The 15,906-nt window shown below is 31.3% G+C and overlaps 1 protein-coding gene across 2 annotated transcripts in view; it reads right to left on the bottom strand.

The window, feature by feature from the left end:
- LOC139527983 (E3 ubiquitin-protein ligase Bre1-like) overlaps window positions 1-15,906 on the bottom strand; it is a 40,379-nt gene that overhangs the window by 7,089 nt on the left and 17,384 nt on the right. For both annotated transcript variants that reach the window (XR_011665498.1, XM_071323731.1), the window contains exons 5-14: window positions 14,411-14,794; window positions 13,498-13,697; window positions 12,470-12,691; window positions 11,467-11,592; window positions 10,473-10,646; window positions 8,559-8,694; window positions 5,581-5,702; window positions 2,534-2,799; window positions 1,755-1,839; window positions 785-967 (exon numbers count right to left, since the gene is read on the bottom strand). Coding sequence is in view for 1 of the 2 variants with exons in the window: in XM_071323731.1 (XP_071179832.1) it covers window positions 785-967; window positions 1,755-1,839; window positions 2,534-2,799; window positions 5,581-5,702; window positions 8,559-8,694; window positions 10,473-10,646; window positions 11,467-11,592; window positions 12,470-12,691; window positions 13,498-13,697; window positions 14,411-14,794 (1,898 nt within the window). In the remaining variant the exon portion in view is untranslated. The remainder of the gene's footprint in view (window positions 1-784; window positions 968-1,754; window positions 1,840-2,533; window positions 2,800-5,580; window positions 5,703-8,558; window positions 8,695-10,472; window positions 10,647-11,466; window positions 11,593-12,469; window positions 12,692-13,497; window positions 13,698-14,410; window positions 14,795-15,906) is intronic.

The following is a 15,906-nucleotide window of genomic DNA, read 5'->3' on the forward strand; positions in this document are numbered from 1 at the left end:
AACACATGACTTAGAGTACCGGTAAAGAAAACTTTTAACTTCAATTTGGTCAGTAAAAGTTGAGAATATATATTCATGGAAGAATAGGGATTAAAATGTAATTCCTGATTAACAAAAAAATATTTCAGGCTTAAACGATACAATCCCACCTATTTTCCCCTAGATTATGGATAATTAAGGAGAGTATTAGAAAACTTAAGCAAAGAACAGCTATAAAAAGTAATGTTAAAAGATTACCACTGGATTTCAACAGACAGTAGCTAGAGAATTTGGAATTCAAACATCTCTCCTGACATGTTTTATTTCACAAGTTCTCTTGTATTTCATTTACTTGTTTTTGTAAATAGAAAATGTGTACTCACTTCTCTATCCCACAATACAAATAATTTTCAATAAAATTAATGCTGATAAATTGGAATAAAAAAACAAATTTTTCAACATTAACATTTCTCATTTGAATTGTTTTACATTGTCTTATCGGGGCCTATTATAGCTGACTATGCGGTATGGGCTTTGCTCATTGTTAAAGGCCTTTCGGTGACCTATAGTTGTTAATGTCTGTGTCATTTTGGTCTTTTGTGGATAGTTGTCTCATTGGCAATCATACCACATCTTCTTTTTTATATACTAAGTTGAAAATACAAGGTACTAAACTGAAATCATAAAATATGATCTAACTCATGACCTTGAAAGATTCAAACTATTTTTTAAAAGGGATAGATATGTTCTGTGAGTGTCACGTTGTCTTCACCTTATTGACATTTTGACTGTAAATGTTTCCTACCTGTTTTTGTGTAGACAAATTCTTTGATAGCTCAGAGATAGTTTTCTCCATTTTAATAATTTTTGTTATAGCTTCATCCTCAGCCAGCTTCCTTCTGTCTCTCTTCTCATTTTCCTGCATCCTTTTTAACTGTACTTTAAGATCCTCATTTTCATGGCGTAACTTTTTCTCGGCACCCATAAGCTATAATCATATGGAGAATAAGCTCTCAGGCTCAATAACAATAAGATACTATAAAATCAGGAACTTTTCTGTGTATTTTATTTTTTTAACAATTATCAAACAACAGACAGATCTTAATTTTATGATAAATTATATTTTACAAAAGTCAACATTGCATCGATTGTTTGTGACTACTTTTAAGAATGAAAATCATGTGGCTAAATACCACATTTCTTTAATTACCCTCCCTGGGTGCTCAATTTGTTTTTATTATTCCTTATATTTTCATTTACACGAAAAAAAGCTTTCTAACTTCAACATGTTCAATACGGTAAAGATAATTGATTTGATATTACAAAAAGTTAACAAAAAGTCTTGAATTGTTAAAATCTACCATTTTAAGTCAGATGTCAATAAGGAATGTGCAGCAATACTGTCACAGGAATGTCCCATAATACACAGTTCTAAAATAGATATCACAAAAAAATGTATAAAACAGTTTCTTATCTCACTGCAGGGAAAATAATTTGTACAGTGAAACCTGTCTTAACTGAATCTTGCATCAATCCAAAAATCAGTCATCATGTTCTTAAGTCCAGTCATATCAAACTTTTAAAATGCGTAGTGAACCTGATTAAAACAAACATCGGCCAAAACAGAACAAAATCTTAAGTCCTGTTGAGGTTTAGTTTAGACAGGTTTCACTGTATTTTGTTTAAGAATTTTCAATTCAAAACATATGTTTAGGAAAATGCTCAAACAATGGTGTTGTATGTAAAGCTTATTATATATATTATTATAAACTGACCTGTGTTTTATCTCTCTGTTCCTTTGGAGCACTCTTATACATGTCTAACAGTAACTTCAGTTCTCTTTGGCTAGCTTGAGATATTCTGAAAAATGTAATTGATAATTTAGAGAACAAAACAATTTTAGTTACAGTGAAACCTATGTAATCCGACACACTGGGGGACCAGAATGAAATGTCAGATTAAGCAGGGTGTTGGAATACTCAGGGTTTTTCTGCAAGGATAGGCATATTTTGGAACCATGAAAATGTGTTGGTTAAAGCAGGATGTTGGAATACTAAGGTGTCAGATTAGGCAGGTTACACTGTATATCTATTTTGTAATTTTTCCGAAATCCATATTTTAATCTATAACATTTGCAGACCTTCTTAGTTTGAAACTATTCATGATTTTAATTTCCTACTGCTCATAAATAAACTTTTGCTATAAGGAAAAGCTAAAAAAAAATCTTCAAACAATTCACTCATTTCAGACTTAGAAACAAGGATCCAACCATTGAACTTATTCAAATGATTTATAAATACATTTGTTTACTTCCTAATTTCAAACTGAATTTAAAAGTAACATGAATGTTTTATTTCTTAAGACGAAAACAGTTATGTCTAAAAATGACAATACGCATATTGAGTTTTTTTTTAAAACTAATGAGAATTGGCTAAAAAAAACTTCATTATGAATAACCAACAGATCAATCATCATGTAAATGTATTTTCATATGTTTATGTATCAGTCATCAACTATACAAGACTATAAAATACAAGATCTGAACAAATCGTACTTTAGTTGAGCTCTCAATTCTTTTATAACTTCTATATCAGTTTTGCCTTTCTCTCTGTATTCAAATTCATCTTTCTCATCCTCCTTATCTTGAGAGGAAGAGGAGGTCAGTTCAGGAGTATCTGTTTTAGTTGGGGTTCCTGGTGTTTTTGGTACAGATGGCGTTGCTGTTATTCCTTCTACTTCCTTACTACCAGGTGCATTTTGGGTATTTTTTGCACTGTTTTCTGCTGATTTTTGTTCAGCTGCTGCAACCTCTGCCTTCAGCTAGATTAGGAGAAACAAATAGAACATTTTAATACAAACATCACTGGGGATTGAATTTTTACAATCTATATAATATAAGGATCATGTATAAAATAATAAGAACAGATAAGGGGTCATCCATAATTGTCAACCATTTTCCAAAGTGTACAAAACGTACACTTTTTCAGACCCCCCACCCTCCCTCAAAAAGTGTACATCAACCATTTCCAGATTTCAAGAGAGGAATCAATCATTCTTAATAAAAAGAAGATCCTGTTTATTATATTTTAGTTTAATATAGAAATTTGCATTGAAAACAAACTAAAACATATCTGACTGTTTTATTTGATGACATCTATGTGATGCTTGTGTTTTGTTAAAATAAAGAGTTCAAAGATTAGTGTTTCCCCTATCACACAGTGGGAACTCCAATGAAAAAGAGCACTTAGAGCACGCAAAAGATTAACAAAAGGGCACATAAACTTTGCTAAGAATCAAAGAAAGGGAAATGCATGGTTATATTGCATTGGTAAAGTATGGATTGACAGTTGTTGATGGAATCAGAGCTAAAGACAGCAATCAATAAAAGTGTAATGTTTTAAAACATTTTAAGTTTTTAAATTTCCCACCTGTATTTCTATTCAAAAGGTAAATATGCCATTCATGCACTATTATCGTTTATGTATATATACTGTAACGTGTACATATATTGGATAATTTTGAAGGTTAAGGTTAAACTTCATATGGAGGTGCTCCTAATTAAAGGAGGCTTATACTAAAAAAATAAGTTTACTTCTGGTTTACTGTTTTGGAATACATTACAAGGAAATTAATCGAAGGACCAGTTTAAAATCTTTTCACAAAATGGCGTCTTGTCAAAATCTAAACATTCAAAGAATTTAGTGTTTCCATCAGTTTTGTTTATAATAAACAGAGTGAAACGATAACGATCTATAATAAAGCAGGTGAAATTGACAATCGGGGGTACTGAGAAATTCTTGAAAACCTTTTGTTTAAATTTTTTTTACAAGTTTACATTTTTGAAAGATTTAGTTTTCATATGATTTGATCTTTTAATCGTTCAATCCGGATTGAGGAAAATTATGATATCGAAATAAATATCATCAAGGGAAAATAATGAAGAAGAAATAAGAAGAGAAACACACCCAAGCCAATTCTCGATTTTATACATCGACCTTCCCTACGGAAACGAAATAACTTCTGGAAATAAAAAAAAAAGCATACGGTAAAAATGTTGATTTTTTTAACCCCCTCCCCCCAAGTGTACGTTTTGTACACTTTGGAAAATGGTTGACAATTATGGATGACCCCTAAAACAAGAATGTGTCTATAGTACACGGATGCCCCACTTGCACTATCATTTTCTATGTTCAGTGGACCGTGAAATTGGGGTCAATACTTTAATTTGGCATTAAAATTAGAAAGATCATATCATAGGGAACATGTGTACTAAGTTTCAAGTTGATTGGACTTCAACTTCATCAAAAACTACCTTGACCAAAAACTTTAACCTGAGCTTCACACTATCTTTTTCTTTGTTCAGTGGACCATGAAATTGGGGTCAGTACTTTAATTTGACAGTAAAATTAGAAAGATCATATCATAGGGAACATGTGTACTAAGTTTCAAGTTGATTGGATTTCAACTTCATCAAAAACTACCTTGACCAAAAACTTTAACCTGAGCTTCACACTATCTTTTTCTTTGTTCAGTGGACCATGAAATTGGGGTCAATACTTTAATTTGACATTAAAATTAGAAAGATCATATTATAGGGAACATATGTACTAAGTTTCAAGTTGATTGGACTTTAACTTCATCAAAAACTACCTTGACCAAAAACTTTAACCTGAAGTGGGACGAACGGACGAACGAACGAACGGAGGCACAGACCAGAAAACAATGCCCCTCTACTATCGTAGGTGGGGCATAAAAAAAACATTTTGTGCAACTAGGCATGGTAGTTCAAGAAAGTGGTATATTGTGAATAGAAATGTTTTTTTTTTTTACTCATATCAGGATAAGTTTTTCAAATCTCAGGGCCTATGGTCATAAAACTTTACTCAGTATTGGGAAAACAAAATTTGTATTTTGATTGGTTGAATTTTGAGTCTGGGTACGATAATCGTACTCCAAACTTTTATGACCGCCAGGCCAGAACTACTGCTTGATTTTTCTCAACACAAGAATGAACATGTTGTTTTGCTAAGCATAACCACACTTGTAATTCAAAGTATCAGTAGACAGAATGTCAGTTCGGGACAGATCCACCACCAAGTTGCTGATTAAATATGAAGTCTTTCTGTTGAGTAGTACTGGAGTGTGACAACAAAGTTTTAAGCTCATTCAACATTTTGAAAAATTCTAAGTTTTGTCAAACATGAAGTTATTAGTTGGTGTCTTAGAGATCTGAAAAGTGTTCAAACATTACAACTCATCACTGCCATGCAGCTGGCCAAATTTGAAGTCATTCTGTTCAGTATACGTAGTACATGACAAAAATGTGACAGAAAAATTTGGTGGATAAAGACACGGAAGGACAAATGAATGGAAAGACACAGAAGGACAAGGTGAAAGCCAAATATCCACTTCTCCCACAGTTGGGGTATAATCAAATTTATGTGTAATTTTTCTTTGTACAAATGCTAGAGAGCAAGAACATTTAAAGAACTCAAATAAAATATTCTACTCATTAATGTTTTGCAAGTTTAATGAATGACTACCAGACTATAAGTCGAAACTTAATTGCCACCAGATTTTTTGACTCAAGATGTTATATACCTTGTTCAGTTCAGATAATGTTTCCTTATATCTTCTTCTATTCCTACTTGACTCTGCCTTTAACTGTTGGTTATGTTTCTGTAAACTTTGAATTAGATTTCTCATCTCCTGATTAATAGGTCCTACAAGGTGAAAATTATATGTTGATCTTTGTTCTTATGTTTTGCTGTTACAGCACTGTCCAACGTTACCAGATTACAGGAGGGTAGAATGTGAAAAAAACTCTCTAAACATACCACATTCTATACGTGCCTGTTCAAAATCAGAGGCCGTTAATTTTGTGTTTTCTGTCAGTCATATTTGTGTTTCAATAATTGCTTTTGCATAAATCAGACTGTTGATTTGAATTGTTTCACATTTTGTCATGATAAATCAGACTGTTTATTTGAATTGTTTCACATTTTGTCATGATAAATCAGACTGTTGATTTGAATTGTTTCACATTTTGTCATGATAAATCAGACTGTTGATTTGAATTGTTTCACATTTTGTCATGATAAATCAGACTTGTTGATTTGAATTGTTTCACATTTTGTCATGATAAATCAGACTGTTGATTTGAATTGTTTCACATTTTGTCATGATAAATCAGACTTGTTGATTTGAATTGTTTCACATTTTGTCATGATAAATCAGACTGTTGATTTGAATTGTTTCACATTTTGTCATGATAAATCAGACTGTTGATTTGAATTGTTTCACATTTTGTCATGATAAATCAGACTTGTTGATTTGAATTGTTTCACATTTTGTCATGATAAATCAGACTTGTTGATTTGAATTGTTTCACATTTTGTCATGATAAATCAGACTTGTTGATTTGAATTGTTTCACATTTTGTCATGATAAATCAGACTGTTGATTTGAATTGTTTCACATTTTGTCATGATAAATCAGACTGTTGATTTGAATTGTTTCACATTTTTTCATGATAAATCAGACTGTTGATTTGAATTGTTTCACATTTTGTCATGATAAATCAGACTGTTGATTTGAATTGTTTCACATTTTGTCATGATAAATCAGACTGATGATTTGAATTGTTTCACATTTTGTCATGATAAATCAGACTGTTGATTTGAATTGTTTCACATTTTGTCATGATAAATCAGACTGTTGATTTGAATTGTTTCACATTTTGTCATGATAAATCAGACTGATGATTTGAATTGTTTCACATTTTGTCATGATAAATCAGACTGTTGATTTGAATTGTTTCACATTTTGTCATGATAAATCAGACTGTTGATTTGAATTGTTTCACATTTTGTCATGATAAATCAGACTGATGATTTGAATTGTTTCACATTTTGTCATGAGTTTTATTGGAATGAGGCCTTCAAAATGTCAATCATGTCATATATTGTGGATTACATTTTATTCATGGGGTACCAATTTTTACGGATTTCGTGGGTACATGGGAACCACAAATTTGAATATTCATCAAATTACAAATTTTCTATCATGTCTACAGGGCTCACACTACTTCAGAATTATAGGGAGAAGTGACTTCTCTTTTTGAAACTGATAGGGAGAAGTGGTGAGATTTGAAAGAGAAGTGCTCATTCGCGCGGTGCGATACAATGTTTGGATTTTACAATAGTATAAAGGGCCATATGTAAATAATGTTCTTTTTATATTGTTCAATTCATATCTAAGTAAAAAAAATACAATTAAAGTAACATTTGAAAGTAAAAGTTGTTTAAGTTTTACTAAGGTTCTTGTGAGAAACTACCAACTAAATATCTAGCACTAAAAAAAAAAAAAAAAAAAATGTAAAGAAATTATAATATATCAATTACAATTTAATTAAAAATTATCTTGTGTATGACATTCAGTGTTTCTCATAAAAAAAATATAAAAGTTATTAAGCTGGGCCATAATATATTGATATTATAGTATAATAGTCTCAGAGTTGAGCAACTTTAATCAATAGTTTGAAACAATCCATAAAAAAATATAGGGAATTATATACACCAATCAATTAGATGTCACCAAAAGTCTCTTAATGCGTGTGGAATGCGTAATTTTTCCCTTTGGGATCAATATTCTTCTGTCAGCTGTTCCATCCGTGCGTCCGTAGTAATTATTGTAAAAGTACGGATTTCGGTCATAGCTGGTCCGGTTCAGATCCGGAGTTTAGAAATCGGTCAATGGCGGACGAATGCAAGAAAATTTACAAAAATAAACGATGTTTGACAAGTTATTTGGAAAGGAACATGACGTTTTTAATGCAATAAATGGATTAAATATTTACTGGAGGCAACTTTTATCACGTTTAAATGAAGAAACAAACTTATTTTGCCGCCGAAATTGAGGTTGATGTACGTTTTCGAGTAACAAGCACCGTAACTTGCGGAAATGCACGAAGTGATAAAAAGTTGTATTTTTATCAAATAACCTGCTACACACTGCGAAGACAATGCTTCAACCTCTTTTCTAAAGATAATGAATCGTTTATGTCTGAATTTCTTCAATTTTCAATAAAAAATTGATGTTTCATCAACTTGGTAAAAATTGAAAATGTCCGATGACGGAAGCGACTGAAAGCGACTATCGTCAAGAACAGGGCGACTTGTTTTCGCTTTTGGGGGTCGGGGAAAGCGAAGTGACGATCGGGAAGGCGACTTCTTCGCCCAAGTCGCCTGGTAGCGTGAGCCCTGGTCTATAGAAATGTATGCACACTTTGCAAAATCAAAAAATAAAATATATATGAAAATGTGACTACCTTAATCCATGAAAATTGGTACCCACGAAAATGAATGATTACACAGAAAGCGCATTAAAGAACACTGATGCTGGGTAGTATCAACAAATAACAGACTGACAATAACTGAAATCTTTTGGCCAACATATCTCATTGTAAATTATTAAAATTGGAAACAATTAAATCATTACGAGGTGTTTCATATCAAAATGGTCAATTATGAAAGAATTTTATCATGATGATTTTAATTGGTTTTACATTCTTTTTTTACCTGTTTGTTCATTCTGTGCTAATGTTTGCTCAAATTCTATCCTCAACATTTCATACTCCTTTCTAACTTGAGCTAAGGCATCCTCTAACTGTATACATTCTGCTCTCAATCTTTTCTGGGAGTCTAATTCATCACTCTAAAATATTTAAAAATAGATACTCAGCCTCAAGGGTCTGGAAACGGTCATGTATGCCAGACATGACAGATTCTGAAATCCATTTGTCCTAAACGACAGATTGGGATTTGGGTAAAATTTCGGTCAATTCGTTGAGATCGGTTTTCTTCATCGCCATTTTGAACTTGTTTTTTATTTTGTTATCCCTTTCCTGTAATAAAACTGCAACTCCAGTATAGTGTTATAATCCTGAGGGCCCTCTTAATAACTTTTGTAATGCCTCAGGGGAATATTGGCTAATGATTGCTAATCTCTTTACCTGTGTTTTTAATTCACCCCTGACTCTTAATCACAAGCTCAGAACTAAATTGTTAATAAATTAAAATTCCATAACAACTGTCTTCATTATTTAATTACTTTTCAGCTAAGACAATGTCAATTATAATTTAAAATTAAATTAAAACTTTGATCTAATTTACGTAGAAAATTTTAAAAAAGTATTTTTTTTCACTTCTAACACACATGTTCTATGTAATACGCATGCGTGCAATTTTCTTCCGCAGATTAGATTCGAAATCGTAAATTCAAAATGATTTCATGTTAAATAAAACAAGTGCAACTAATATCATTAATATTCAAACACTATCAAAAGTAAAAAAATAAAAAGCCAATGATTTCCTGTCAATTTGATAAACAAAACATATCCCCGAAATGAGTCCGGAATTACTCCTTTTAGTACTGTCTCAAAACATCCGGTTATTAGTTTGTCTTCAAAATCGACAGAAACGTTAGTGATGTCTGAGAAATGGATCATTTTGAGTCATTAAAATCATTTCATTTTCATACTGTTTCCTTCCCTTAACTGCTCTTGAACGATTTTAGGAAAATGGTAAGAAAATATGCGAAGTAAATGCGATGCAACAGTTAAAACAAGTTCGTTGATGCTATGAGTATGAGCAATAATCAGCTGTTAGTGTTAATTTGATTTTTTTTTTTGAAAAAGGGCACCAACTTTAAAGTTATTACAAAATGGCTGAAATTAGGTGAAAAAATTTCCATGTCCTTGCTCAGCCTTCATGATTAACTTTTGAGTCCATAAGCCCGAAGCTCAATTTTTTGAAAATTTTTGTTGGAATCTGTTGGCTTGAAGACAAAAATTTTACAATCCTGAAAGCAATTTTACAAGCATGGGCCGTAGGACTTGTGGTTACTGGATACTTATAACATACAGTGATTTAGCCAGCGATCGTCAACTTTTCCACTCAAAACTATTTGCAAAAAGACTCAAGCAGTTCTGATCAATTTTTCATTTAAATTTGTAAAAAGGAAAAAAAAAAATTGAAATTTTACATGTCAATTTGTTGATGACAAGTTTAGGATTCCAAGCTTATTTGTTTAGGTATAATTCTGATCTAATGGGTCATTAATGATCCTCCAAATTATTTCATACTAATAGAATTTGTCAGTTGGAATTTTGATTGGAATAAATTGTTCAAACGACCACATAATTTGCAATGGTTTTTGTTGTTTCATGAAAAAAATGTAATCTACTAAAAGATGAAAACTGAAATGAACTCATTTGAAAACATTGATTTACTTGAACTATGTTATATTTTTTTTATTAGATGTTCTTTGGTATTTATTTGCCTTACCAAACTTTTGATATTTAGTCCTATCAAGTTAAGCTGCTTCCAGGAAAGATAGGTTTCCACATAAAAGTGACTAAAACCCTCAAAATTCTAGCTTAAACGTGGCTAAAGTATTTATGATATACACAAAATAGGGAATATTTTCTATACCTCAAGCTGTTCTAAATGACGTAGATGTGTATTTTTGCTGGTCATCAATAGATTCCTGGTCTCACTCAATGATGTCCTGATCTGTAAAGCATCGTTATACAACACAGAGAACTGAGACTGTAAACATTTATACTCTGTTGTATCTACAATAACTTCCTCTGGAAGATGCATAAGCTGAAAAAGTATTAAAAAAAATGTAATCAAACATCCTATTATCCTGAACATACATAAAATATTTGCCACTCGACATATAGCAAACATCAATAAATCAACCAATCAAAATTCCTTACAGCTCTTCTATAAAAGCATGCAAAGCAGACCTTTGATCATCTTGCTTGCTATGTTTGTTTGGATGTTTGTAAACAAAATGTAGGTAGTCTGTTTTAGTCTGTTTACTATATACTGGAATTTGATTGGACAATAAACATTAACTTCATTGCATGTCAATTTTTATTGTCCAATGAAATCCCAGTATATATTAAACGGACTGAAACTCCGCCTCCCTATTGTTTGCAAACATCCAAGCAAACATAGCAAGCAAGTTGATCAAAGGTTTGCTTTGCATGCTTTTATAGAAGAGCTGTAAAGTACAAATTTATATTTACTTCAGCTTTACCAACAACATCAAGGAAAGACAATTAATATGATTGACGATTAATAAACTGGAAAATCTGCAAGGAGGAAAATAAAGAATTGCTGTGTCTGGCCAACACAAATGAAGTAATTGTTAAATACAGACAACACATAACAAAGAACTGTTGAAACATTACACCTTGTTCATGATGATTTATAATCCTTTTCTCAGTGATATCTGCATTCAAATTTTTTTCCTGTCAATTGACTCACTTTGCAGATTTTTAATCCATTACAAATTGGTGTATAATACAAGTTGTTTTATTTCTAATTTTCTGCATTGTATTTTTTCTTTAGCCTGTGGACTTACAGTTACATTTAATCGACAGTTAATTAAAAGGAATATATGTTCCAAGCTTACATCCATTTTGAGTTTTTCCATTTCTTTTAATGCTTCCTGATGCTCACTGGTCAATTTCTCAAGTTCTGACAGACGATTGGTTGATATCTCTTTGAATTCTTCTAATTCATTGTACATTTCATCAAACTGAAAAGAAATACACAAAGAGGATAATCATGCAGTTTACAGGTTTTTAAGTATGAATAAAGGAAAAAACTTTTTCAAACATACATCAATAAATCATACAAGTCCTTACCACATCTGAATAGTTTGACCCTTAATTGAACTATAACTACATATTTGTAACTGAGTGTTTGTCTGCAAAATTGTAACAAATAAAAGTGGTTATTATTTTTGTGTTACTTATGTGTTATGTGTATAAGTTTGTTGTTGTTTAGTCTTTGATTTTTTATGTATTATTTGTTTTTGTCTTTCCATCATTTTTATCTTTGGCCATGCTGATTGCCTATTTGGTGGAAAAGGTAAAACAAAACATGGCATCTTGGCGTTATCTAAATGCCATTTATTGATGTGGTGCTGTCTCATTGATTTACCTCACAACCAAATTTGAACTCTATATAAGATCTACTAGATCTTGGAAGAATTGTTATACCTCACAACCAAATTTGAACTCTATATAAGATCTACTAGATCTTGGAAGAATTGTTATACCTCACAACCAAATTTGAACTCTATATAAGATCTACTAGATCTTGGAAGAATTGTTATACCTCACAACCAAATTTGAACTCTATATAAGATCTACTAGATCTTGGAAGAATTGTTATACCTCACAACCAAATTTGAACTCTATATAAGATCTACTAGATCTTGGAAGAATTGTTATACCTCACAACCAAATTTGAACTCTATATAAGATCTACTAGATCTTGGAAGAATTGTTATACCTCACAACCTAATTTGAACTCTATATAAGATCTACTAGATCTTGGAAGAATTGTTATACCTCACAACCTAATTTGAACTCTATATAAGATCTACTAGATCTTGGAAGAATTGTTACCTTTTTCTTGGAAACTCCAGTAATTTTTCTTCCACTTTCCTCTTGTATAACACCAGTATCATCATAACTTTGAATCTTTAGTAAAGCATCGGCCAGATGTCTGTCCAACCGTAAAGCTCTCTCATCGGCTTTCTCAAAGTTATATTCTAAATCATCCATTTTGTTATTCAATTCAGCAATCTCGGTTTCAGCTGCTGTCAACTTGTCTTGAGATTCTGTTACCTAGGGAATAATGTAAACAAATTTGATTCTGTTTCCATGACATTTTTAACAAATTCTGTTCTATAAACAAAATCAACAAGATTAAAATAATTAATTCAATGTCGCCAAGATTTTATGATTATACAAATCAAGATTCATTGAAAATACAAACCACGATTCTTTGAACATACAAATCAAGATTCTTTGTAAATTGTTGTGAATGCAGGTCAAGAAAGTTATTAACAGCTAAGGGGAATTAACTCTGCATTTAACCTCAAATTTGTGTCTTGTACATCATTCATATAAAACCAAAATATAATTTCTAATGGTATGTAGGTTGTAAGATCATGATCCTGTCTATCTCATTCTGATTTACTTTTTTTATTAACTTCTCCTAAATGCTGTCTGGCTGTTTTGATGACAATAATTTTAAGAGTATATGTTTGGTGAAAATATCCAAATGTTATCGAAAATCATGAAAAAGTAAATATATTTTAACATATTCACCATGTTTTATCTGACCATCAAATTATCACTTTTTTCTAAAATTTTGCTTTGAACTTTTTTTTTGTCATAAATTTTCTTACCCCACTACTCCAGTGAAATAAGTTTCCTCAATAGTGTATGAGGAGACTGTATGAAATCACGAGCCTATGTCGTTGATGTTGCATAGGAAAACAGTGATAAACAGATTATCAATGGTCTTTCAAATCCGAGATTGTTTCTCATTCACATCTTATCTCAGGGGTAGGAAGAGCCTCTCGTTTGCAAAACTCATGATAACCTATAAATCAAACACCTTACATATAGGTAGATAATTTATTTACCTGTAATGAATGTTCGTGGTGTTTCTTGTGTAAGTCTGTCACTATTCTATGCAGACGCTTGTTTTCTTTTTGTAACTCTGTCATTTCATCACTGACTGTATCCCTAAGTGATAGCATGTCTTCTGCTTCGTTCATTTCATCTTTGGGTTCAGTTGGTTCATCTGTTTTTTCCTTTTTCACCTGCTGACCTTGAGAATCACCTTAAAAGAAATTAGCATTCCAGTTCAAATCTGTATATACCATGTTACTTGACAATTAAAGAAATTCAATCTCGAAGATAAGGAATGTTTTTTTAGTTTGAAGTTTGCCATAAGATTTAGGAAATAGAAAATGAACAATATTGTCTCTATGAATCTTAGAAAAGTCTGTAACAATAAAGACTGTAAACTGAGCTACAAAAAGAAGTAAGACAAAATATAACAAAATATTTCTTTTATGTAAAAACTAATAACAAATATAAAAGAAGATAATGGAACAATTAGACTCTTTCATTGTAATAATTTCAATGTATAAATTTTGCCGAGTGGTTTAAATCTTGTTGTGAATGACAGAATACACATTTCCTATAAAAATTGATAATTTGTATCAACCTGGAATATTTTCATGCATTTTGCATGCTTGGGAAAAAACTGATTCAACCCCAGCACCAAAATTTCCTTATTTACAGTATTACCAATTGTATACTGTAAATTCAGAAATTATTGCAATGTTTTTTTTATTGCGAAAATTGCAACAGGGTTATAATTGCAATAATTGAAACTCATATTTCAAAATTTTTTAAATGAATTAAACTGATTTTTTCTCAATATGGCAAAATTAAAATCACAGTTTAGTCTAAAATGACAAATTATAATAACAAATGCACGTAATAATTATTGAATTTATTGTACCACACTACTATATATATAATTACCTGCTCCTTCCATATCAGGTTTAACATCCCCATCTCCTTTCTCCATTTTCTTTTCTTCTGTTTGTTGATCATCAGTCTCCATCTTCACATCCTCCTTTTTAATATCAATATCTTTCTTCTCTTTCTTAATTTCTGATTCTTTTTTAATGTCAGTCTCTTTCTTCAATGGTCCCAGTTCTAGAGCCTCCTTAGCATCTTTCTCAACTTTTTCTTGTATAGACTTATGGAGTTTTTCATTTCTCTGTAGCAGCCTGTCAAAAGCTTGCAGCAGTTTACCAATAGCACGTTTGGAGAATTCCACCCTCTGTCCGAGTTTCTGTTCCAACTCTTGCTTGTCCCATGTTGAAAGCAGTGTAAGGAATGCTTTTGTTTCGTCACTTTCGTCTAAAATGATTTTAAGTTTTGAAACATATTAGAACATGAGCACAAAACATAATCATTTTACGAAATAATAGTAAATAATATATATGTGTAATTTTTGTATTACCAATTGTTTGCCACACTTTAAGAAAGAGAAGAAAGGTATTGACATGAAAAAGGAAGACATGAAATTTTTTTTAGCTTGACTGCATTGAAAGATTTTTTATATTTATTTTTCTTATTTCTCCCTTTTTTCTGTTTACATGATCTTTTTCTTTGTAATCGGACAAGCTTCTTTTTTTAAATAAAAGTATGAAAGACATCTTTGTTAAAAAAATATGAGGACAGAAGTAAAACGAATATCCTTTCTACTAAATAGAGAATATCATATGTTTTTTTCAGTATCACATATGTATCTACCCAAGAAATTCATATAATCCAAAGAGCTCTGCTTCAGAGATTATTTTGGTTAAGGCTTGATTCAGTGTGCAATATTAAACTAAAGGCTCTAAAGAGCATGTGTCGCTCGCCTTGGTCTATGTGCATATTAAACAAAGAACACAGATAGATTCATGACAAAATTGTGTTTTGGTGATGGCGATGAATTTGTAGATCTTACTTTACTGAACATTCTTGCTGCTTACAGTTAACTATTTACAATGAACTTGACGCAGTATTTACAGAGAAAAATATTTTGTAAAAATTTATAAATATTTTCAAAATTTATGAAAATTGTAAAAAATTGACTATAAATGGCAATAACTCCTTAAGGGGTCAATTGACCAGTTTAGTCTTACTGATTTATTTGTAGGTCTTACTTTGCTGTACATTATTGCTGTTTACAGTTTATCTCTTTCTAAAAAAATATTGAAGATAATAACCAAAAGCTGCAAAATTTTCATAAAATTACCAATTCAGGGGTAGCAAACCAACAGGTTGCCTGATTGGTCTGAAAATTTCAGTGCAGATAGAACTTGACACTATGAACAATTTCATCTTCTTCACATTTGTTCTAAATGCTTTGGTTTCAGAGATTTATGCCAAAAACTGCATTTTACCCTATGTACTATTTTTAGCAATGTCAGCCATTTTGGTAAGCGAATGGGGTCATCAGACACATTTTTTAAACAAGAAGA

Source organism: Mytilus edulis, chromosome 6 (assembly GCF_963676685.1).
Source record: "Mytilus edulis chromosome 6, xbMytEdul2.2, whole genome shotgun sequence".
Classification (NCBI taxonomy): Eukaryota; Metazoa; Mollusca; class Bivalvia; order Mytilida; family Mytilidae; genus Mytilus; species Mytilus edulis.